General features: G+C 51.8%; 9 protein-coding genes and 1 non-coding gene across 11 annotated transcripts; 5 read left to right on the top strand and 5 right to left on the bottom strand.

Moving 5' to 3' along the window:
• Positions 1 to 954: 954 nt before the first annotated feature.
• On the bottom strand, positions 955 to 2,824 carry PV05_10587 (uncharacterized protein; the record flags this gene model as incomplete). The annotated part of the gene is made up of 2 exons (XM_013457042.1): positions 955 to 2,554; positions 2,733 to 2,824. 2 exons carry the CDS (start codon positions 2,822 to 2,824, stop codon positions 955 to 957), a joined length of 1,692 nt encoding a protein of 563 aa, XP_013312496.1.
• A 541-nt stretch (positions 2,825 to 3,365) lies between these two features.
• PV05_10586 (uncharacterized protein) lies at positions 3,366 to 4,758 on the top strand (the record flags this gene model as incomplete). Its single annotated transcript, XM_013457041.1, has 3 exons — positions 3,366 to 3,787; positions 3,853 to 4,589; positions 4,649 to 4,758. 3 exons carry the CDS (start codon positions 3,366 to 3,368, stop codon positions 4,756 to 4,758), a joined length of 1,269 nt encoding a protein of 422 aa, XP_013312495.1.
• A 614-nt stretch (positions 4,759 to 5,372) lies between these two features.
• On the bottom strand, positions 5,373 to 6,696 carry PV05_10585 (uncharacterized protein; the record flags this gene model as incomplete). Its single annotated transcript, XM_013457040.1, has 5 exons — positions 5,373 to 5,454; positions 5,506 to 5,689; positions 5,742 to 6,312; positions 6,371 to 6,489; positions 6,543 to 6,696. 5 exons carry the CDS (start codon positions 6,694 to 6,696, stop codon positions 5,373 to 5,375), a joined length of 1,110 nt encoding a protein of 369 aa, XP_013312494.1.
• Positions 6,697 to 6,952: 256 nt separating this feature from the next.
• PV05_10584 (uncharacterized protein) lies at positions 6,953 to 8,700 on the bottom strand. Its single transcript, XM_013457039.1, has one exon. The coding sequence runs from the start codon at positions 8,573 to 8,575 to the stop codon at positions 7,022 to 7,024; it is 1,554 nt and encodes a 517-aa protein (XP_013312493.1). The 5' UTR covers positions 8,576 to 8,700; the 3' UTR covers positions 6,953 to 7,021.
• A 1,287-nt stretch (positions 8,701 to 9,987) lies between these two features.
• PV05_10583 (uncharacterized protein) lies at positions 9,988 to 11,922 on the bottom strand (the record flags this gene model as incomplete). Its single annotated transcript, XM_013457038.1, has 5 exons — positions 11,571 to 11,922; positions 11,437 to 11,513; positions 11,104 to 11,382; positions 10,877 to 11,045; positions 9,988 to 10,819 (listed from the first exon to the last, which is right to left on the bottom strand). The coding sequence occupies exons 1-5, from the start codon at positions 11,813 to 11,815 to the stop codon at positions 9,988 to 9,990; spliced, it is 1,602 nt and encodes a 533-aa protein (XP_013312492.1). The 5' UTR covers positions 11,816 to 11,922.
• Positions 11,923 to 12,647: 725 nt separating this feature from the next.
• On the top strand, positions 12,648 to 15,538 carry PV05_10582. 2 transcript variants are annotated; one of them, XM_013457036.1, is made up of 5 exons: positions 12,648 to 12,761; positions 12,876 to 13,339; positions 13,399 to 13,893; positions 13,946 to 14,995; positions 15,064 to 15,538. In XM_013457036.1, the coding sequence occupies exons 2-5, from the start codon at positions 13,017 to 13,019 to the stop codon at positions 15,212 to 15,214; spliced, it is 2,019 nt and encodes a 672-aa protein (XP_013312490.1). In that variant the 5' UTR covers positions 12,648 to 12,761; positions 12,876 to 13,016; the 3' UTR covers positions 15,215 to 15,538. The 2 variants fall into 2 exon arrangements, with proteins under 2 accessions (XP_013312490.1, XP_013312491.1); XM_013457037.1 differs by having other exon boundaries at positions 12,648 to 13,339.
• PV05_10581 lies at positions 15,514 to 15,629 on the top strand. The gene has a single exon (XR_001230710.1). It is a non-coding gene; the product is annotated as a 5S ribosomal RNA (ribosomal RNA).
• Positions 15,630 to 15,989: 360 nt separating this feature from the next.
• Positions 15,990 to 18,339, top strand: PV05_10580 (uncharacterized protein). The gene has a single exon (XM_013457035.1). It carries the CDS (start codon positions 16,190 to 16,192, stop codon positions 18,260 to 18,262), a length of 2,073 nt encoding a protein of 690 aa, XP_013312489.1. The 5' UTR covers positions 15,990 to 16,189; the 3' UTR covers positions 18,263 to 18,339.
• A 674-nt stretch (positions 18,340 to 19,013) lies between these two features.
• On the top strand, positions 19,014 to 20,928 carry PV05_10579 (uncharacterized protein; the record flags this gene model as incomplete). The annotated part of the gene is made up of 2 exons (XM_013457034.1): positions 19,014 to 19,119; positions 19,276 to 20,928. 2 exons carry the CDS (start codon positions 19,014 to 19,016, stop codon positions 20,832 to 20,834), a joined length of 1,665 nt encoding a protein of 554 aa, XP_013312488.1. The 3' UTR covers positions 20,835 to 20,928.
• PV05_10578 (subtilisin-like protease) lies at positions 20,875 to 23,148 on the bottom strand. The gene is made up of 2 exons (XM_013457033.1): positions 22,586 to 23,148; positions 20,875 to 22,411 (listed from the first exon to the last, which is right to left on the bottom strand). Exons 1-2 carry the CDS (start codon positions 22,955 to 22,957, stop codon positions 21,293 to 21,295), a joined length of 1,491 nt encoding a protein of 496 aa, XP_013312487.1. The 5' UTR covers positions 22,958 to 23,148; the 3' UTR covers positions 20,875 to 21,292.
• Positions 23,149 to 23,208: the final 60 nt, after the last annotated feature.

The following is a 23,208-nucleotide window of genomic DNA, read 5'->3' as shown; positions in this document are numbered from 1 at the left end:
AATGCATCGGCCAGAGACTCGTGATGGGCCACGTACGAGTCCATAGTACGAGTAACCTGGCGTGTCTGGCTCGTCTCCGGATACGGAGTACTCCGTATGACTTCGCTGAACAAAGAGTTCGCTTGAAGATTGGACGACCTTGTTGGTTTGATGGCGAGATTAGGTGGACCAAAAAGAGGAGTTGGAGGTATTGGCTGATGATTTTCCGGGGAGACGTGGAAATTGAGCCTCATCGGCGCCCGACCACGTAATTCAGTAAACTATCACCAGCACTGCTCGCAAGGGGAGTTCGGTTTGTTCACTCGAGTGACTCGGCCCTGTCTCTAACACCAAATTGGTTACGACGGGACAGCAAACGACCTTTGGAAGTTTCGACCTTGACTGTCCCAATTCGAGGCCCGTGCTGAAGCCTAGCAGCCTCCAAATATTCTCCGGCTGGGCTCAAATGGGGATATCAGGCTTTGACCCATTATGGCCCAGATTTTCTCTTACCATGGGCGGCTCATGCCGCGTCGCTGGGAAGTGGAGGACGTGGAAGACGTGGTATCGAGCTGGAACCAACTCGCTTCGAGGATTGTTATCTGCCCAGATATCGATCCCATCGATTGTTACGTCAAAATTACGTCCACGATTGTCCTAGATGTGCGCGGAGACCGAGAAGCTCGCCAACGATGTTTCAGGATGTCTAAGTCCTCCACGTCGTCTCGTCAATTCCTTGTCGAGTCTCGCAATAATATCATATGCACCCTGGGCAAAATCATGCAAATCAATACTTCGGAGTACTTATCCATCTTTGGAGCACCCACACATGCGAATTTTGACTATCTGGAAGTTTGAACTCCGCTTGAAGGCCCAAGCTCCAAGCTGGGAAATCTGAAAAGAGCCCCAGGTGTTTGAAAGCCTAAACGGACATCGAACCCAAGGTCATGGCTACGTGTATCACTGAAATGGTTCCTAGACACTGCCTTTCCTGTCTGCATGAGCTGCTATGTAGCATCTGTGACAGAAGTGTTGTCCAACCAAAGTATCGTTCATGTTGTTCACAGCACTCACTAGACAGAAAAGGCACGTTGAACTTTCCCATCCGTCGAAGTCCCATCCGTCGAACGCCCACTTGCTCTGAAGTGCACGGCTGTGAATTCTCCATGCCCAGATACTCCTTGATATGTTTTTGAGCGCTCCAAGTTTGCATATAACATCTTTGTAGATGTCGACCTGAAGAAGATTCTCGCTCAGATCCGTCAATTGACAAGAAAAGTTGCACTTGAGACACTGCTTCACTATCGTCGAGTATACTGGGCCCATGGCCTTACTCGTCATCGGCTGATAGTAAACAGCTGTGAAGTAATCAATGAGATCCCGCGACATGCCGTCCTCAACACCAGGCGGCTTCGGCAGTTGAGCCAATGGCTGTCCAAGTGCCATTTCCAGGAGAAACACGCCGAGTCTGAAGAGGAATTGGTTGTCTATGGTGTTTCCGCCGCTGTTGCCCGCCAGAGCTACGCTCTCACCTGGCTCCGAGGGGACTATTACGTCGAAGCATGGCTCAAAATTCCGGATTGGTTCATCATGTGCAAGCCTTGCAGACTCTACCAAGAAAAGCTGACCGATATCCCAAGTTGAACGTAGCCACGGCGTTGAATGGAAAAACAAGGTGGCAATGGCGAGTTGATAACCGAGACAGAGGCGCTCAAACTGGTTGAAACCGAAGTCGCAAGTCTGGGATTGACTGTCTTGAAGCATGGCTTTGACACTCCTAGGGCCAGCCAGGTCGGAACAGATGATATGCTCTCGTGGGACAAAGTACACGCGAAGTCGGTTCTCAATGCATCCCACCAGTTCCCTCGTCGTGCAACTGCGTGAGAGCCGGCTAATTTGGCGACAGAGTTGAATTTGGGCGGTCGATGGTTTTATGTTTGGGTTGCGTAGTTGTCTCCCCAACTCGGCACCTTTGCCTCCTTGCATGGCCTCTTTTGCAGTCACAGGGAAGAAGTCGTTTCTCTCTGGTTCTTTGCCGCGACTTGAACCCTTATGCGCTCCCGTCTCAACGGAAATCCATGATTCAAAGTCCGTATCCTCAGTTTTCAGGCCGGCCGCAGAGTTGGACAGCGCCACGTGAAATCTGAGCGATCTTGTTTCGAGGTCGATTTGCGGCTGGAGACTGAAGAGACACCGATGGTGCCGATGGTCTCTGCACATCTGGCAGAATGTACGATGCAATTCTTCCGACCAGCTTCTGACCTGCTGATACTCTTCGAGACGACTTGAGATAACGGCGGCTTTGGGACGTTGTGGGATTGCAGGCGTAGAGCCTCCCGTCATCGTCGGCCTCGGGACGGTACGTCTCTCTTTATTCGCAGTGGTGATTCTGTCTCGGATCCGAGAGAGGGACTCGGTCAAGGCCCTGAGCTCCTTCAAGCTAGCTTGATATTGAGGTCTGGTAGCGGCTATCCAGCCAGGTGGACGGCTTGATAGCTTCTTCTCAATTTCGGCGAGTTTCTCCGATATCTCGTGGACGACATCGCAGAACGATGAAGCAAAATGGCCCAAGACTCTGTCGAAAGCTTCTGCTGTTGCCGGGGTCCCGCCATGCTGGATGTTTGACGTTGTTCAGCATCTCTCTGGCTTTTGGCCGTTAGATTTCGCAACTCGCAAGGAGTAGCAAGCAATCTTCTTCGTATATAGTTCTCTAGACTCGAATCCCTCTAGCAAGACTCTACACGTGTTCATACCTGTGTTGTATTCGCTCGAGCACATCGAAGATGGATCTGTAGCCTTGCACAGCTGAGAGCACTATCGGTGCCACCGCGAGAGCAGTTTCCATTGTGCAATGGTTACTTTCAATACAGAGAAAGCCAAGTCTGATTCAGCGACAGAGTCAACGATCAGCTTAAGACGGATTGTTTCACAAATCACGGCCCAGAAGGGCTTTCGGCAAAGCTATCAGTGTGGAGAGAGGGCAGGAGCTGCGAGCCGCTGGTTTGCACCTCTGTTGTCCCCTTCTATGCACGAAGGCTGGCCGGGATTGGTGGTAATTGTGACGAGGTTAGAAGATTGCCTCACCGGTTAATGCACGTTCTCTGCACAGCGAATTGCAGCCAACAAATTTCTTCCCTCAACACATCATCTTCTGATACCATATTCTCACACGGCCACATGAACATGGCGCTCTGTGACTGGTCAAAGGGGAGCACGAAGCCAGTCACACGGACGGGATCGCTTGCTGGCGTTTCATGACCAGAAACCGACAACCACTTTCCACTCCTCAGTCCACAAAATCAGCAACATTCTAGGTATCCTTTGATAATGCGCACTACAAGATATATCGACCCTTCCTCTTTGTGCATCTAGCCTGGCTGCAGAAGATGGACGACGAACGAGCACTCGAGCTCCCAGAGACGCGAGCTTTCGACGACTACAACGAACTCGGTCCAGACGATGATGCCAACGTACTGGACGACTTGTACATTGAGTGCCGAGGCTTGGAACCCTCGGACCCGTCTGAGGGACACAAAATCGCCGCAGGCTTGTTCGGTGGGTGTGTGTCAACATTGACAGCATACTTTGCTCATATCAGGCACCATAAGGATCCCATGCAATTACAACAACTTCAAATAAACAGGGTCGCGGAGACCCTAGGCCGCTTACGCTTATGGGGCACTGGTATCTCGCGTAAGGCATTTGAGATCTGTTTATCACTATCAGAGACAGTGCAGGACAGTGTCCTCGAAATTCTTTCAGTACTTGCGGCAGTTCTGCTTCAAGGTAAGTCAAACCTCTTGGTATGGTGAGTGAAAGTACCACATTTCCCGATCCTACCAAATCGCCGTGGACTGAGCTTAGTCATGCTAGGTCCTACCATTTCATTTTCGATATGCCAGGAAGCAGCCTGTTGTTGGATGGACTGCTGACGTCCATTACATACGCACGAATGTTTCTCAGGCTGCAGGATGGAGATGACCTCCATGGCCTCTATTTAAAGGCGGCAAGAGAGCCCTACACGGACTTCACATCCTGGATCGAGGCCATTGAAGAGAACGTCACACTTCTCTGCGACCTCGTTCCCACCATTCAGAGCATAGTGAACGAAGCATGTGAGCTTCAAATATCGGACACGCCTGCGACAAATCCATACCAATGGGCTGAACATCAGCTACCAGATAACAAGACGGCCGCTTACGAATTGCGCTCTTCCTTTTCCAGTGTCGATAAGAGTCCAGGGGCAGTAACAACGAGACCCGAGGCCACAATCTTCATCAAAGATTATTTAGAGGAAGTCTGGAAATATAAAAGAGCCGAGCAAGATTCAACACTGACACACAATTTGATAGCAAAGAAGTCGTTCGTCACTTTGAAATATCCGCCTAAACATATTCAGTTCAAGTCAATATGGCTGAAAGACGCGAGTGGAAGGGGATACAAAAGCTCGGAAGCTGTCTTGCTCGCATGGAAATTCCCAAGCAACCCCATGGTTCACCGTAGTGAATTCTATATCGTTGAAGCTCTTCCAGAGGATGTTGATGTATTGCTGGGAAAGGACAGCCATGCTATTGACGAGAATCTGAATGCGGAGCAAAGAGGATCTCCCTGTAAGTGCTCTCTCAGATGCACAAACATTTGTCACTGAGTCCATGTAACTTCTTCCCAGTCTCAGGTCTTAAGACCCACCTGTCTCGAGATTTTCGTGGCACCAGTGAGTTTAACTATTGTCTTGTTGCATTGATCCCGCTTTCACGCAGAGATCTGCCGTACTCTTGATCACAGGCCTGTGCTGCAAAGTCTTACCTTCCTCTCGTCTTTGCATCTTCTCCATCTCTCGTTATCTACCGAACTTGATGAACGGCAAATATTTGGCCTCACCACTAACGTATGACCAAATAGAGCCAAAGATGGCAGAAGTCACGGAAGGTCTAAGTAACCTTGACCAGGCGACGAATCAGTCTGGATCTGGGAAGACTTCTCGTGGAGGTAAGCGTAGTTGGTTCACGGCGTCGACGGGCTTCCTAAAGTCGTCTGATGGTACAACTGGTGGTTCGGGGAATCGTGCAAGGGAAACCACGTGGTTCTGCTGCCAGTGCCGGGAGGGACCGTATAATCTGGCCATCGATACACATTGTTCAAGCTGCCATAAAAGGCGTTGCACGAATTGCATGACTGAGAGGCGCAGATGAACTCGATGTACCTACAGTCACGATCTGGCCACGCTATTGGGTCTGGTACATGAACTTTCGAAGTAAAATAAGATGAAAGGTTGCAGGACATCTGGCGATCTCAGCATCGTGCATGGCTCTGGTATGCAGCGCCGATGGAGCACCTGGCCATTTCCGATAGGGTCTCGTCGCTTTTACTGAGGCATCAGGTGTGAACTGGACTCATGATTCTGGCTTCATCTGCTCGATTCCTTGGTAGCCTTCCTTATATTTGGCGCTCAAATAGCGCATGTCTTCGATCACCCTGATTTCTGTCAGTGATGGTCTCGACAAAAAGGATTTTTGGTGACATTACAGCTCTCTGAAGCGCGAGGTTGATAAGTAGGAAGCCGAAGACGTCAAATTGAAACGCAGCCGATACAAGATCAAACGGTCCTCGACATCTTCTTCCGGGGCCGAGATTGGGAAGTATTTTTGATATTCTCTGATGTAGGAACGGTAGATCTTGTGACGAGGCAAGTTCCACGCTCCCAGCTCGTCTGCAGCGGGTTAGTATCAGCAATCACCCAGAGCGGATAGACAGAGTCTCACACTCATTGTGGGCATACATACCACTAGCATCGAAAATTACGGGGCTGTCAGTTGTCACATCCATCGAGGTATTGCCATCCCACATGTCTCCGTGCACTATTCGCGGTTGGATTTGTCTGCCTCCTGTTTCCAGTGGTCGTAAGAGTCTGGGAATCACTTTTTCCAAGATTGCCTGATGCATTCGTTGCATTTCATCATCTCTACCATGCATGTCCTGTTCGAATTGAAACATGGTGTTCATGATCACGGTGAAGGATTTCTCCCAGGAGCTCGTCCACTCGTTCTGCTGCGTGCACACACCCATGTTGGTAGGCACTGAAAATCCATATTTGCCGTTCGGTGAAATTCCCTTCAAGTGTATCTCTGCAACCTTGGCTGATAATGATTCGGGATCCGGGACATCGTCCGTCATGTCGACAAAACTGGCAAGATAGAAATGGACATCACTGTCGCTTGCATAGGTGCCGACCGCGATTGGCGTCGGGACCAGATGGGGAGTGGCTTGTGCAATGGCGGATATTGATGCAAATTCGCCCTCCAAGTTGATCTTGCCGACGTGTGTTCTGGTAATCTGAGCACGCAGTTATAAGCTCCTGTTACATGGACCATCGAGCGTGCAATTTACTTACTTTGAGGAAGAAAACTAGAGGGTTGCCATCCGCCTGCAGAGTTCGGACGGCCGCCGTTCTCGTCCAGTATGAAGATCCATGAGAAAAGATACCCTTGATCTCCGAACCTGCAGGAAAGTCTGCGAAGCCAGTATCAGCGCAGGCACTCAATGGACTCGACGCTAATGCTTACTGGCAGCAACATTCGGATCAACGTATTGAATATACTTCTCCGGCGGCAAGTTGGTCAATCCGGCGACGATACTGCGTGCGCTCGTGGGAGGGTTGGGGCCAGCGTATTCGGGAAGATTGGCAAACTGAGGGTAATATGCACGGGCTTCAGGCATTATGGTCGCTGGTCTCCCAAGTATCTATTAGATACTCTTCCCAAGTGGGATTTTTCGTTGATACTAGTATCGAAGTATTCCCATTGTAGTCCGACGAAGTCCTTGGGATTTCTCTTCTTCTCACTCTATCAGGGTCTGACCTGAGACAACGCTGATCGATCTTTGGGGTTTGTCCTGGCCTTTTGAGACACGCTACTACGCACGTGGATGCTGATGATATCAAGAATGCAAGGGGCCTCTGTATTTCAGGATGCAAGGGGACCTCTGGGACTCACCACCGAAATTAATTCCATCCCTTCCTCAAGCTGTCCAATGATCTTGAAGTCTAAGCCTTTACTGATGCCCCATTGTCTGCATCCGGCGCTTCATTCTTGTCTACCGTCGTGGCTTCTCGTGTTTGGTGCCTCTTGGTTCGCCATGTCATGCCCTTTCTGTTCAATGTCCAGACTGCCGCTATCCCACCGACACCGCTCAAGATGCCGGCCAGAGTGAAGAACCAACCTCTACCTATAGCTCCAAATAGCGGCTGCATGGCAGCTACAGCACCAGCGCTCATTGCACATCTGATCATGTTGCCTGCCGTAGCAGCAGTACTCGGCATCTTGGGGAAGCCGTCAACGAGAAGCGCATTGAAGCAGTTCAGTATGCAAGTGCCCAGAAATCCCATGAAGAACTGAAAGGTCAATGGCACAGCCATGTGGACTTGCTCTTCGATCGCCCAACCATACGCGACCGCAATGGCAAGACTCGCCAGCAGGAGCCAAATACAACCTCTGCCTCTTGCCCTTTCGATCGGGAAATATGCAAGGTCGTTTCCCCTGACGCTGTCCACCTCTAGTCCAACCTGCTTCGCGACGAACCGGTAGTTGTAGTCCATGGCCTTACCGGTAAGATACATGCAGATGATTACCCCGGCTGATCCAGGGAGGTATGCCAGGCCGATTTGCAGCTCGTTGAAATTGTAAGGGTGCCCACTGTATGTGGATGGTATAGATGCCTGTACGGTGTACCACAAGGCGTAGAAGGACCCGACGATCCAGAGAATGAGTAATGCGTCGGGATAGGCCATGATCCTAATCGACATAAGCGGGCTGCGAAATCTTAAGTTTCTCCTCGGTGGACTTGGATGGCCGTCACCGGGGCCAATTGATGGATTCCCTCGCTCGCTCAGGTCAACCAGGGGTCCATTCCAAACCTTGTCCTTGATCTGTCCGTTCCCAACCACATTTCTTGCCGTCTCCGGGAGAAGCACGCCGAGGGCCGTCACCATCACAGCACCGAAAATCACCAGCGCCCAGAACGCCCACCATGCACTGCCTGAGCCCAGGGCGATCCAGCCACCCACGACAGGACCACTCGCAGTGCCTAGATTCCCCGCCGCCATCACCGGGCCGAGCATCTTTCCCCTCTCACTGGGCACGCATATATCCGACACAGTGCCATAGCAAATGCTGAGTACAGCACTAGATCCGAGGCTCTGTATGGCGCGAAGTACGAGCAAGCCAGCATAGCTGGACCGGTTGAGTGCCAGGCCCAATGAGGCGAGCGTGTAGAGTGTGAGAGTCGCCAAAAATAGAGGCCGTCGCCCTAGTGTGTCCGAGAACGTCGACAAGAGCAAGGGAGCCAGGGCCTGGAAGATGATATAGACAGTAATCGTGAGGTTGATCTTTTGAGTCGAGACATGGAAATTTGTGGAAAGGAGCGGGAGCAGAGGCAGATAGATGGTCGCGGTCAAAGGAGATGCAAGGGTTGCTGTGCCGAGCAGCAAGGTGATGATGCGGCGAACCGGTACACTGAAAACCGAATACACATCTGCCTCCGAAGTTGAGGGAGTTTCAGAAGCATCAGTCGGTGGCTCAGAAGCCTTGTTCGTAGCCATAGAGGCATCCCGACGCAACTTGAACCTCCAGTGTTCTCCTTGACCAAAAACTCTAGCCAAACAACACCTAGAGTGCTGCAGTCGGCATCCCACACACCTCACCCCAAATTGGGATGAGGCTGATGCCGCCCTGTTCGCGTCCAAATAGAAATGGCGCCATTCGGGAATAGATTACCGCCATCAATTCTCGAATGAATCAGGCTAGAATTACCGTAACACTCTGTGAATAAACGTAAGGGTCTTGTAGGATTAGGACATCTCGAGGGGAGATGTCAGACTATATACCTACGTACTACGGAGGTGTGCACCAAATGTAGTTGCCGCGCTAAAGTTGAATGACGAAGGATCATAACTGACAATTGATTTTCTCTTGTTCTAGGCAGCCTTAACTAAGCTCTTAACTAAAGATCATCTACTCTAGGCGGCCTAGCGCTAGAGAATAGGCGAGTTTTAGGGGTAGAGAGTAAGCTCCGATATCTCCGGGGACTGTCGTCCGGAGCAACGGAAAAGAAAATTAATGGTCTTTTGACGTCCTCGTCATCCAACTTTAGCGCGGCAACTACATTTGATGCACACCTCCGTAGCGTCAGAGGTATTACCGCCGCCGTTGCCAGAGGCCCTGTCTTTACAAGACTTGGCGCTCTGGTAATCACAACTCCGCCTATTCTACTGCGTAGTAGAATGGACGGCGCCACTCCTGAATCGACTGATTCATTCGAGAATGACGGAGCGCCAACCATGAATTCTCTGACGCCTAAACTGACGCCCCTAACAGCGCTGGTCAAGGACACCTAGGACGGTAAACAAGGCCTATTAACACTACCACCACCATCACCACCATCATCATCGACAACACCACTAAGGGCCGCTATAAGAATAACTAGGTACAACCACAGGGACAACCGCCAAGGCACCGCTGTGCTCTAGGGGCTGATCTGAGGTACCGGAAATCTCAATTCTTATATGGCACCCGCCATTCTAGTAGGGACCTACTTGTAGTCCAATATCAGTCTTACAGTACCCACGTCTAGCGCGCGCCATTCCGGAACAGTTACCATTCTTGCTCGGGCTGGAACAGCTGTGTACTACGTATTAACTTAGTACACACCGAAGTGCTCGGAGGTCAATTGGAACTCACCTCCAGCCGTGCCGCTTCTAGGCCCATCGCGAGCAACACCCGCTTGAGAGTACCTAAGAGAAGCTCTGGACCTGATGTTCGGAGCTAGAACAGAAAAGCCAGCAGTGTCAGTGGTACATTTGTTCGTAAAGAGGCTTCAGGACGACGCATTCATCATGGAATAGCAAGCCTATCCTTGCGCAGGGCTATTGGGACTTTATGGAAGAGGGTAACTACTTTTTGTTCCATACGAATACATGTAACTAGTACATGTACGTCGACTATCGTCGTGCTTCTATTCTGGCTGCTTGGATGCAGGGGTCTGCCTGACCATGGCCAACTCACTTGCTTCCGTCTCCACGACAGGCCCTGTATAGACTCTTCGGCCAAAGAAGAGGTAGTATATCGCACCGAAGACAACCCAGCCAGCAAGCACTACTGTAGAATAATTCATATCCTGCGGCGTTACGGGTTCGTAGCTCGGGAACGTGCTGAAGATGATGGCGAGTACCAGCCATACGATGGCCAGGGCATTGACAGATGCACCTCCAATTCTACCAAGTCGGAACGGTCCATACTCGCTTCGAGACAACTTTGGTCGTCCAAAGCACAACATGTAGACAATGGGAAGCAGGTAGGACAAATACATGCCGATGATGGCCATGGAAAGAATGGCGTTGAAGGCCGTCGTGTTGCCAAGGTAAATAAATCCGAGGAGGGCCTGGAGGACCGAAACCAGGACAATCATCCGAACGGGAACCTTGAGGTTTGAATGGACGTGGGAAAAGTATTTCGCACATGGCATAGCCTCGTCTCGAGCAAAGGCCCAGAATGTACGACTGGTGGAGGTCAGTCCTGCGGCGTTTGCAGCCACTGCTATCAGGCATATTATCAGCACCATGATAGTGGCGCCGACATTGGATTTGGTGACGTTGAGGTACAATTGCATGAAAGGGAAGCCAGTAGGCGATTCGAGAAGACTTTCCAGGTCACCAAGGGAGAACAGCAAGACAATGCAGTAGGCGAAGCCGATCACGCCATTGGCCACGACAGATCCCACCATCGCCAACGGCACGTTGCGATTACTTCTGGGCAATTCCTCGGCAAGATGTGCTGCAGCATCATAGCTAGCCGGGTCAGCGAGCCCCATGGCAGGGTTTGTGGTGGGTTAATAGAATGCTTACCCGAGAAACGGATATACCGAGCTCAGTAGGCCCACGAGCCAGGCAGCACCATCACTGCTCCAGCCACTCGAGTTGGCCACTTCGGCGAACACATAGTGAGCCGAATGTTTGGGCGCCATGACTCCAAGAATGATAACAATAACCAGGAAACCGACGATATGTAAGATACCTGTGGGAAAGGTTTCAGAGCTTCATACAGCGGTACGATGGAACAGTTGGTGACTTACCAGAAGCAAGATTAGTGTGAGGCAGGATCTTAGAACCCCAGATGTTGATTACGGCGGCGTACAAGAGGATAAGCCAGTAGAAAAGCATCCCTTGCCATCTCTGCGGTACGTATGCATCAGGATGGTTTAATGTGATCAGAGCCTGGAGCTGGAGGCCGGCAGCAAAAGCCGCGGAAGCCGTAAGGACGATCTGACCACCGACAGATATCCATCCAGTGAACCATGACGCTACAACTCTGGTTTTGGGAGGAGCCAGGACCGCAACCCAGTGATATTGACCTGGCCAAACAGTCAGTGAACGCAAGTGTTTTGGGGATTGAAGTTCTTACTCACCTCCTGCAGTCGGCCAGATGCTTGCAATCTCGGCCAGAGAAAGTGCAATTGCCAGTGTCCCGAGAAAAGATATGATGCTAGACCAGGTCAGCAAGGTGACTATGGTGACCTCTCGCTCGTTCCCGAAGGCTTACTAGTTATAAAAGAGACAGGGTGCACCGCCACTAATCAAAGCAGCTGCCACAACGGATGACAGTGCTTCCCAGGTTGCCATGAGGCAGAGGCACAAGCAGCCAAGCGACCATATTGAGAAATCGCGCCGCAGTTCCTGCTTGTGGCCAAGGGCCGCGAGGAGTTGTTCATCGTTGAGGGTTTCTCTGTTCATCCCTTGCTCCATGTCACCATTTTCTTGACTGACTGGATGCTTTTCGGCTTCCATGGTGGGTTAGAGTTGATATACCAGACTCAGCGCTATCGTAGCAGACGAGCTTTGTTCATCTTATGTACGGGGGCTGCAATTAGTATTTGAATCCCTGACGGAACAGCCTAATTCCCTTGCAATCGATCGACCTCATGAATACGAATTTAGGGCCAAACAAGCAGAAATACGGAGGCCTTTCTCCGCATTTCGAAGCGTAGATCTGGAGCTCGTACGGAGTAGTTAGTCCTCGGGGCTTTTTTCGCCCTTATTGACTGGCTCTGATTGGCGTCAACGCGACAGATCCCGGGGTCAGCGCAAGTCAGAGAGGACATAATTCCACTATGGAACTGTACCCATTGGTCTTGGGAAGGCCGGCGAATAGTACAGCAAAAGAAGCCACAAAGACAACAGAAGTGAAGTGTCCAGAGTGCCAGTCCACTCCGGTCTCGAGGATTTGATTCCGCCCTTATGGGATGCACAACCAATCATTTGCGATTGCGCACAGCTCGGATTCGTCTTCATTCCGTCCTTTGCCTCCCTTCCACTTTCTGCATCCATTACACGTCCTCGACCAAGACATGAAGGATCCAGAGACGTAAACCTTCGTATCATGGCTATCTGTGAAAGCTCTAGATTTGCCGGTTTGTGACTCTTCCCGCCCGGAGATGCAACAACGGAGGAGCGGAGATGATTACTCATGACACTCACAAGGGCTGCAGGTGGGCTCAAAACAAACAAACTTGGCCTCTGACGGTTCAAGGTCTTGACTACCAAAGATCTTAGAAGATGAGGAGATTTTTCTGAGGAACAGAAGCGGATTTCTTCCGACACACCACGCGTATGCTGCCCCCCTACACCAACCTCGAACACATGTTTGGATGAGGCCCGATCAGGCAGTTCCAGCCGGCTGTGTTGGCGCTCGACATTGGATCTTGCCCAGCCTTGCGCATGGGCTACTCCTCGGGCATGTCTCTCCCTGATCCAGCGCTCCTCTCTTTCCGAGCAGTTGTAGTATACGAAGCTCCAATTCTATGTCACAAGCATGTTAGTCATCGACAGATTCTAACCTGTGGACCAGGTCGGCATCCACCTTCAAGATAATGGAGACATTTGCCTGACACTTCCAACGGTATAAGACTCTTGACTTTTCTGTCTCGCTCCTCAATCTTCGCATCGGATATTGTTGTTTGCGTTCTCGAAATCCAGTTTCGCCTGCACAATGGCTCCTCACCCACTAGATCTCCTCTCCCTTGAAGAGACAAAGACTGCCCGTGATATCGTCGCCAGTCTCCATACTGATGCGGTCCTCAGCTTCCGAGAGATTTATCTCGAGGAACCTCCCAAGGCTCAACTCATTGAGTTCTTGACCGCTGAGCATGCCGGAAGAGATGCACTGCGTCCTCACCGGACGGCCTTGGTGCAATACGACGTCATTGCAGCTGACAGGATACCCCATTACCATGAGTCCGTAGTAGACTTGGACGAAAGAAAGAGGATCTCCCATGCGATCGTTGATGAGAACCAGCATGCCGGTCTGACACTGTATGTCTAACTTCGGAATCCGATTCTCCTCATTCTTTCCACTCACCAAGGCGGTCCAGGGACGAATTTGACGTTCTCGTCGAAGTCTGCAAGTCTTCGCAAATGTTCAAAGACGTATGTGCTGAGTTTACGCTGCCAGAGGGGTTCGAAGCCGTCATTGAACCTTGGCCTTATGGCGGCTTGTCGCCAGAAGAAGAAAACCGGCGCTACTTCCAGGGATTGTGCTTTGCTCAAGACATGAAGTCTGGAAATCCCGACTCGAATTTCTACGCGTACCCGCTCCCATTTATTCCCGTCATGGACTTTTACAAACGAGAAATTGTCCGCATCGATCGACTCGCGACTGGCGGGAAAGGGGACGCTTTGGACGCGAAGACTCATTCGAAGAATATTATCGACCATTGCGCCTCGGCTGAATACGTACCGGAGCTATTGAAGAACGGAGTGAGAAAGGACCTCAAGCCACTGAATGTCTTACAACCGGAAGGCCCATCATTTTCAGTGGATGGACAGCTTGTACAGTGGCAGAATTGGAGGTTCAGAGTGGGCTTCAAGTAAGTAGCAACGTAGATTATTGGTGTTCCTCTCTTGCTGACTGCTTTCCAGCCCTCGGGAAGGAGCCACGATCCATGACGTCCATTTTGCGGGAAGAAGTGTCATGTATCGTCTCAGCATTAGCGAAATGACTGTGCCATACGCGGACCCACGAGGACCGTTCCCAAGGAAGCAAGCATTTGATTTTGGAGACGGAGGGGCCGGGAACTGTGCCAACAACCTGTCCTTGGGCTGCGACTGTCTGGGCGTGATCAAGTACTTCGACAGCATCACTACAGGTCCCGACGGTACGGCAAAGGTCTCACCAAACGTGGTCTGTCTACATGAACAAGACAATGGCATTGGCTGGAAGCACACCAATTGGCGCACAGGACGAGCAGTTGTCACTCGATCGCGTGAGCTAGTCGTGCAGTTCATCATCACCCTCGCCAATTACGAGTACATCTTCGCCTACAAGTTTGATCAGGCTGGCGGCATCACCGTGGAGACCCGGGCAACCGGCATTGTATCTGTGGTCAACATCGACCCTGGGAAGACAAGTGCTTATGGAAATGTTGTCTCGCCTGGCGCGCTAGCCCAAAACCATCAACATATATTCTGCGTGCGGATCGATCCTGCTATCGACGGCTACAAGAATACCGTATTGACTGAAGAATCTCACCGCGTACCAATGAATAAGGAAACCAATCCTAGGGGCAACTACTACGAAGTCCGTCAGAAAATACTCGACCGCAGCCAATGGCTAGACGCGGCACCTCTTCAGAACAGGGTGATTAAGATGGTCAACAGGACCAAGACGAACCCAATAAGTGGCAAGCCGGTTGGTTACAAATTTACGCCTTCAGCAACACAGCTACTCTTGGCCGATCCAGACTCGATCCAGTCAACACGGGCTCTCTTCGCCCAACACCATGTCTGGGTCACGAAACAGCGTGACGGCGAGCTTTACGCAGCCGGTCGCTACACGCTGCAGAGTCAGAACGAAATCGGCGGTGTGGCCGATGCTGTCAAGCGAGACGAACAGCTGGAGGACGAGGACGTGATAGTCTGGAATGTCTTTGGTTTGACGCACAATCCACGTGTCGAGGATTGGCCTGTTATGTCAGTATATTCTCTTGTGACTGGACTCCTTGCCGTGAGATCATGAACGCTGACAATTATTGGTACAGGCCCGTCGAAATCCACCAACTTGCCATTAGGCCTAGCGACTTCTTCACGGAGAATCCAGCTATTGATGTGCCGTCGAACAGAAACGAAGCGTCTGTCCTCACGAATGGTGCGATTAATGGCGATACCAACGGCTCCAGCTGCTGCAGGTGAATGCGTGCCTATCACTTTTGACATTCGCAAGCAGATCACGCATGGATGCTGTACGTGATCGCTAGAAAGCTGTTTTCCGTTGCTAGTTCCGATGCTGGTGTCCGCTGTTTATATGACTGAGTTCCGGGTGCAAAGACTGTCGAGCAAGGACAGAGATCGTCCGGGTTGCGTCCTTGGAGACAATAAGAGCTGATTTCGAAACCTGACTCGACCACTCCGGCGCTGACGGAGTTAGAGTTGAGTTGATTATGTCAAAAGCAATGGGGATATATTATTTAGCTGCAGATACTCTACCACAATCGACCATAGGATACGTAATACAGGGCTTCCCGTCCGCTCAGCCGTACTTAAGCCGTATGCCGATGAGTTAGTAGTTGCGTCGGTGACGAGCAGCGAATCCTCATTGTTGATTGTTTTTGTTCTTTTTGGAGGGTTCAAGATGATCCGATCGGTCAAGGAGAGGCTCTGATGGATTTTCATATATATTATATATTTTTTGGCGAAGCTAGATTATGCGGCCTCATGGTCGCAGCTGCCTAGTGGGTTGCCTCCTCATCTCGCCATCCTACAGCTCTTTTTTTGAGCTAGCCTTTTTGAGCCTAGAATTAATGCCGCTATGCTAACGTTGCATGAACCACTCACACTGGGTGACTGACACGACTGGGCAATCCACGGGGCGAGGGGTTTATTTTAGGACCCGGATCTGGAACGTGCGCAAGTTGTTTGAACTCGATCTCAGCCGCATTATTGGTAGAGATGGCTGAATCAAGAAGTCTGAACACGAGCCATTCCCGTCCCTCAGAAACAAATTTTCACGGCAACCATGATAAAGCCCAAGCGCTCAGACCAGGAGCTTGCAGCACGTCAAATGTACAACCACTCATCACAACACTTATTGTTCTCTTGCTGCCTCCATGGTCCAGCGCAAAAATACAGCTCTGTGACTCTGCGTGACCTTATACCATTGACCGATCGATGAGCGAGAGGGATCATGTATCGAACGACAATAGTAACTCTGCAATGGAGGAGAAATCCGGCTTGTCCACGACACCATCGCCACGGTCGCCACTAACACCGATATCAGAGTCGACTTTCCAGCCGCCCTTGAGATGGAGCGACACGATCACCTCGCAACCAAGTCGACAGGGCTTATCACGAGTCTCGACGCGCCACAGACAACCATGGCGGCACTCAGTATCCAAGAGCGTGACCGATCCGTTATCGCAAACCCTCCGAGAATACAAACCCTTCCGTCAGCGCCGGAGACTGCTAATCAAAGCGATGTCCCACTGGCTCGCGACAACCTTACTCTGCGGCCTACTCGCAATGTGTCTCGGCGTTTTTGGACGTATGCTGAAGATGTCAGTGAGCGAGATCAAGCTCTTCAACGCATTGATTGTCTTGCTTTCGCTGTTCTTGGGCAACAATCTGAGCGGCACTCTCCGAGAATTCGCTCTCATGTTCCGCTGGCGCCTGCTGGCCTCGAAATACCGCTCACTCGAAGAGTTCGACTTGCTCTTGTCCTGTGAGAGCTTGCGCAAAGTCCTGAGGCTGTTCTGGACAGCCCGCACCCGAGGCCGACTCTGGTTCAGGCTCAACCGTACGCAGTGCCTCTGTGCATTGTGGCTGGGTATCAACATGTGTCTGCAGGTGCTTGTTGCGCTGCTCGGAGTGACATACAACCTCGAGACCTCTAAGCATCCGGGGGTCCAATTCGGTCAGCTCAGCGTCGCCAATCTGACCCAAATCAACGACATTTGGAGCGCAGACAATCCCGACTTCATGTCGCAGCTGGGCTCGGCCAATTCCTATGGTATACAGGGCCAGGACTATAATTTCATAGACGGCCCCGTCCCAGGACAGACTGGGCCGTGGGCATTCGGGACACCGAGCATGCCCACCATATATGGGAACGACCCGCAGTGGACAAGTATGACCTATGCGTTCCAGGATGCGAACCCGCGCAACCTGGCGATCACGCTCGTTTCGCATCGCAACATCACCACCAAAGCTACATGCAAGACCCACAAAGTCACTGACGGCGGTGACGGCATTGCCAGCCATGTCACGTACATAGACGATCTGGGCTCGCCAGTCACTCTGGAAACCCCCTTCACCGACCCCGGCGCCACGGTGTACATTGGCGTACTCAATTCGACCTGCGGCCCACGATGCACGCAAGTCATGGTGCTGCAAACCTCCAACGGCGGGACCGTCCCGACGCCGTCGTTCTACAGCTGCAACAACACCCTCTCGGTTGTGCAGGGGGTCGAGTCGTACCTTTTCCCCGGCGTGGCCAACAGCGAAGCGACATTCCAGCTCGCCGACAAGGAAGCGCGCATCATTGCCGGCGCGATCGGCTGGTCCGTCACTACGCCTGGAAATACGAGTTCACACCAATACGCACGGTACACGCCTTCGTCATACTGGAGCCCTGACCACCCCGTCTCCGCGTATCTAGTCGGCCAGCGCGTCATGGAGTTTGCCGTCCAGGCCATCGCGGCGATGGACTACAACGGACCGCAGCGTAATGTGACGGGTTGGTACCCCGTACTCGCGCAGTCTGTCAATGTGGAGTGGCAGTGGGCCGGTGCGATCTTGGGGCTTGTACCGGTCGTGCAGTTGATTGCGTCGGTATGCGTCATTCTCTGGTCGAACACGGCAATCATAAGGGATGAGAGTCATCTCAGCACGGCGAGGCTGTTGAGGCCGCTTGTCCAGAAGTTGGGAAATAAAGGGTGCTTGCTCAGTGGTGAGGAGATTGCCGAGACCTTCCCCGACGTGAGAGTCAAGTATGGCTGGAGGGAGCCTGATGATTTGGTGTTTCGGAACGAGATCGACACCAGGACTGTGAGACATGTGGATATACTCGAGGAGCAGGAGGGACTCGGAAGGCAGGGTATCATGCCTGCGGGATTTTATGATGGTCTGCCATCAGATGAGGAGGACGAGGACGAGGACGAGGACGATAATGATGATCACGTGGTGGATGAGAGAACGAGGCTGCTAAGGAGGCGCGGACGAAGGAAGAGGAGAAGGAGTATATGAAGTATGAAATCTGTGTAGAATTGTATATGTTTTGCCCACCTGGCAACTCAAGCAGTGCGAGCTTCGCTTTACAATTGTGTCTCGAGCAGTCAGACTTACAGTAGGTTGACGAAGCTTCAATCCTGCATTGTACCTGTAGTGCCAACAGCTGACAACTTCAGAAGGATCTCAAAGTTGAGGTCAATCATGTGCCTGAGGCCTAGGGCGGCTCCAATAAAATACATGCATGCAGGATCGACATCTTTCTCTTTCTCTTTCTCTTTCTCTAGATCGATCTTCGCTCTCCTTGCTCTTATTTGCCGTTTCCTCTTATCTCCAAGATTTCGATTGTACCCGACGTCATCTCGCTTCTTCTTTCTCATCCATCGCCTACAGTCCTGTAAGGTTCGTGCTGAAGCTACTAGTAAGGTGTTGAACAAAAGTCGTCATTGGGCCCGACGCTGGAGAATGTCGTGCGTGCAGCACCGTGTGACCGTTAAGGTGGATTTTGAAAATAATGGCTGCCCCTCTACTGTACTCTCCCTCTTGATACCTTCTGTCACCACATTTCCCTCGTGAATGTGTTAGTCTGTGGTATTCTCATACAGTCCAACATCCTTGACACTTCCATGATGCATTCTATATCAGCATCTGCATAGACCATACTATCTGTACGGAGTCCTAGAGCTCGAGTCTTGCCAGCTTGGACCATTGAGGTGCCGTCAACATTCACCGCCCTTACGAGGATCCTCTCCAAGCTGTTTGAACAATCATGAGCAGAAACATGGGCCGATTCAGCCTGAGAAGGATCATGGATAAGCAGACTCAGGTCGTCCTGTTCAGTTCCACGGCCATTGCACTATATGGGTACGATCAAGGTAAGAGATCTGCTGCACTTCCCTTTGTGTTTCCAATTCTTTCCCATGCCGCCCTGGTGCCTATCCCCTTGAGAAGCGCTCGATAGGTTGTCTCTCTGATATCGGCAAGGCAGAGGTGGTGCCTTTCTCGCAATATACCACTAACACCTTCTCCAGGAATGATGTCCCTCATCAATACAAACTACAACTACCTCTCGACCATGGGCATTGCACCAGACTCTCCCGTCGTGGGCGTCATCGTTTCCGTCTACTATCTAGGCTGTGCGGTCGGTGCCGTTCTCGCCTCGGAATTCGCAGACGCCAGGGGTCGAAAACCGGGGATCTTCGCTTGTCTGGCTACGGCGAGCCTGGGCAATCTGCTCATGTTCGTGGCCGGTATGGGCTCCCTAGGCGGCTCCAACGGCGCACTGGCGACCATGTTAGTTGGGAGGGTCATCATGGGATTGGGCGTCGGCGGCATCGACGCCGTCGTCCCCGTCTACTCCTCCGAACTCCAAGAAGACGACTCCCGAGGCACCGCACTGGCCCAGGAGTTCCAAGCCAACATCTTAGGTCTCAACATGGCGTTCATCATCAACGTATGCATCACACACTCACTCACCAAATGGAGCGAGTGGGCCTGGCGCGTCCCCATCATCGTCATGCAAATATACCCGATCCTTCTCTTCGCCGGTGCGAGCTTGTTTCCCGAGACTCCAAGATGGTGCGTGCTCCAGAACGACAACGAGCGCGCGAAAAAGGCCATCCGCCGCGTCTTTGGCGTAGACGAGGTCGAAGACCGAATCAAAGAGTTGACCACGGCTCACAAAAAGGAGCAGGAAGAAGGCATGATTTCGTACACCGACATGCTCTGGCCCGGCGGTTCCCAGTTCCATCCCACCGTTGTGACCGTCATGGGGCAAGTCAATCAGGCTCTCACCGGATACGGCGCGGTCAGCGTATATGGCCCGCAGATCTTCGAGCTCCTAGGCTTCCCCGTGAAAACGGCAGAGTACATCACCCTAGGCAACTACGTCTTCTACCTCGTCATGATGACATTCGCATGGCTGTTGATCGATCGCATCGGTCGGCGTAGGCTCATGGTCCAAGGCGCGGTCTGGCTCGCCGTGTCTTTCGCCGTGCTCACGCTCCTTGGCGGACTGGCATATAATCGGCTCCGGCTCCATATTCCTCTCCTCGCGACCGGCATCCCCGGCATTGTGGTTCTGTACCTTGCGACGTCAGTGTTCGGAATAGGCTGGCTCGTGCCCCCGTGGTTGATACCTACGGAGATCTACCCATCTACAGCGCGCGCCCAGGGAGCGGCTGTTAGCGTGATCGTTTGGGGATTGGCGAATTTCGCCGTCACCTTGCTGACACCCATCATGTTCAACAACCTCGAGTATTATTTGTTCTTGGTATTTGCAGCGACGAATGCCTTCGCCGGCCTGTGGACATACCTTTACTGTCCGGAGAGTGGGCACAGAACGTTCGAGGAGAATCAGGCGTTTTTCACAGAGGCGGCAGAGGAGGGGGCTTGGATCGTGAAGCGGGTCAGGGCTGGTGAGTTTAGAGTGCTCCCGGGTAAAGTGGAGGAGTTGGAAGAAGAAGAGGTGGTGGATGTTGAAGAGGGTGATAATGGCCGAAGAAAGAAGGAGAAGAAGAGAAAGACCAAGGCTAAGAGAGACGCTCATGACGAGACGGAGCCTCTCTTGGGAAGGTCTAGTATCGGTTGAGTAGGAATATCATGGAACGGTTGTGGTAGTGGAACCCAGCTTGTCTCATAGATGTACAGTGACTGTCATACAAAATGGGTCCGCGGCTATCAAGAGTAGATTGTGTCCTCCGATAGAGGATACTGCTCTTTCCGGGGGCTATTTCTGACGCGGGACTAGGTTCCCACGTCTTGGTACTTATTCAATCAAGAGGTTCCAGGCACGTGAGCGAGAGTTTGGTTTGATTCATCGATACGAGCGTATGTAAACAATAAGAGCCTTGGAGGTCCAACACAAAGAGATCCATTCCCCCTATAACAGTGGCCGTTAGACTTGTCCTGACCGTGCAGTCCGATAACTAGGTCTAAGCCTTCTATTCGGTGATTGATGTGCTCTCGTCCCATTTCTCCAGGGACCCCTTCACCGTGAGCAAGTAGTGCTAGATAGCAGTGAAGCAGTTACAATCGAGCTGTATCCACTTATGCCTTTTCAATCAGAGCCTCCAACTCCAGGGCGACACGCTTGAGCTCGGCCTTGAGTTCTTGAGCCTTCTCGCTAAGATAGTCCTCAGCAGAAAAGCTAGTGCTGACGGTGTAGGCACCATCATTGACGATCTCAGAGTAGTTGGACTTGCCACCACCGTTCCATGCCAGCAGGTTGACAGTGTCAGATGGCATGTTAGACAGAGCACCCTCAGTAGCTATGGCAATCATATTGGCCTTCATCTGCTTTGGAGTGATGTCGGCAACAGCATAGGCTGAGTCGTTGGCTGGCTGGAGAGACAAGAAATAGGCAAGGAGACCGCAAATGTGAGGAGAGGCCATTGAGGTGCCCGAGATGATGTTGGTGGCATACTTGCTGCCAATCCAGGTCGAGAGAATGTTATACCCGGGAGCAAAGATGTCGGTGCAAGTGCCGTAGTTGGAGAAATAGGCGCGCTCATCAGCCAGAGTGCTGGCTCCGACAGTGATCGCCTTGTCAGCAGCAGCAGGAGAGTAGTTGCAGGCGTCAGCATTGTCATTGCCAGCGGCAACGGCAAAGTGAAGACCAGCATCAACAGCTGCGTTGACAGCAAGATCGAGGACTCGAGACTTGCCACCACCCAAGCTCATGTTGGCAACACTGCCCTTGAATCCCTTCTTCTTTCCCTTCTTTGCAGCGCTAAGGGCCGAGGAGTGGGCTTCCGCAGCCCACTCAACACCTTTGACGACGTCGCTCATGGTGCCAGATCCATTAGATTTCAAGACCTTGACGGCGTAGACATTGGCCTTCTTGGCAACACCGAATTTCTTGCCGGCAATTGTACCCGAGCAGTGCGTGCCGTGGCCATTACCATCAATATCTTCATCGCCGGCAGGTATGGTCTTGCCCCAGCTGGCACGGCCTTCGAAGTCAACATGATCAATGTTGGTACCAGTGTCAATGACGTAAGCGTCAACACCCTCACCACCGTCGGCGGAGTAGAGGTACTTGTTGAAATCGCCGAAGTTCAAGGCGTCACGGTGGGAGATACGGGCAAGACCCCAAGGAGCGTTCTTTTCGAGGGAAGGAGATTCTTTGAGGGTGTGGACCTCGGAGTCTCGTTCAATGTACTCGACCTGCGCAGGCACGTGAGCTTACGTTGACACCAGATAAGGAGCGATAAGGAGCAACGGCGACGGATTGGAGTAGCAGTTGGCAGGAGTTCGCTTTCAGGACGATGGAATCCATGATAAAAGCTTGATGATGGGTGATTTGCACGATGGAAAGTGATGAAACAAGCAAGTACTCACATCTGGGTGTCTGCGGACGAGTTCGATGACATCTTCATCGAAGTGACCAGCGTAGCCCAAGAAGCCGCCTGGGATATTGTAGGTGTGTCTCAAGCCCTCAAAGACGGTGTCATCCGAGAAAGCCACTTGGCTGCGTTTCCGTAGCTCTTGCTTGCGTGTCTCTCGGGAGAGATGAACGTCTTGAACCCAGCTGTGATGAGCCGAGGCATCCCGCTCGGTGACGTGCTTTTTCAATACGACCATGTAGGAATTCGGAATCTCCTTTGCGTTAGAGGAGGAGATGACCGGAGCAGCATCATTGTGAATGGTGTCAACCAGGACCGGAGATGCAGCTGCAAGGAGCGGGAGGACAGATAGAGTGAGGACCTTCATGATGACGGGGCGGAAGATGTCCCGGTTCAAGGAGGTACAGAAACAAGAAGAGAGCTCTGCTCAATCCAGACAAGCAGAGCGATGGCAAAGAGACGACGGAAGAGATAGAAGATGAAGAGATGAAGAGATGAAGGATGAAGCAATGGGATAGAGATGTAAAGAAGAGAGTAAGTTAGAGAGAATGGATGAACTGATAACAGGCAGCGAGGTGATTCAGATGATGCGCAAGCGGGCAAGTGCGTATCGCTGAA

The sequence above is a fragment of the Exophiala xenobiotica genome (genome assembly GCF_000835505.1).
Source record: "Exophiala xenobiotica strain CBS 118157 unplaced genomic scaffold supercont1.6, whole genome shotgun sequence".
NCBI classification, from domain to species: domain Eukaryota; kingdom Fungi; phylum Ascomycota; class Eurotiomycetes; order Chaetothyriales; family Herpotrichiellaceae; genus Exophiala; species Exophiala xenobiotica.
This window is presented reverse-complemented; position numbering and strand designations above follow the sequence as displayed.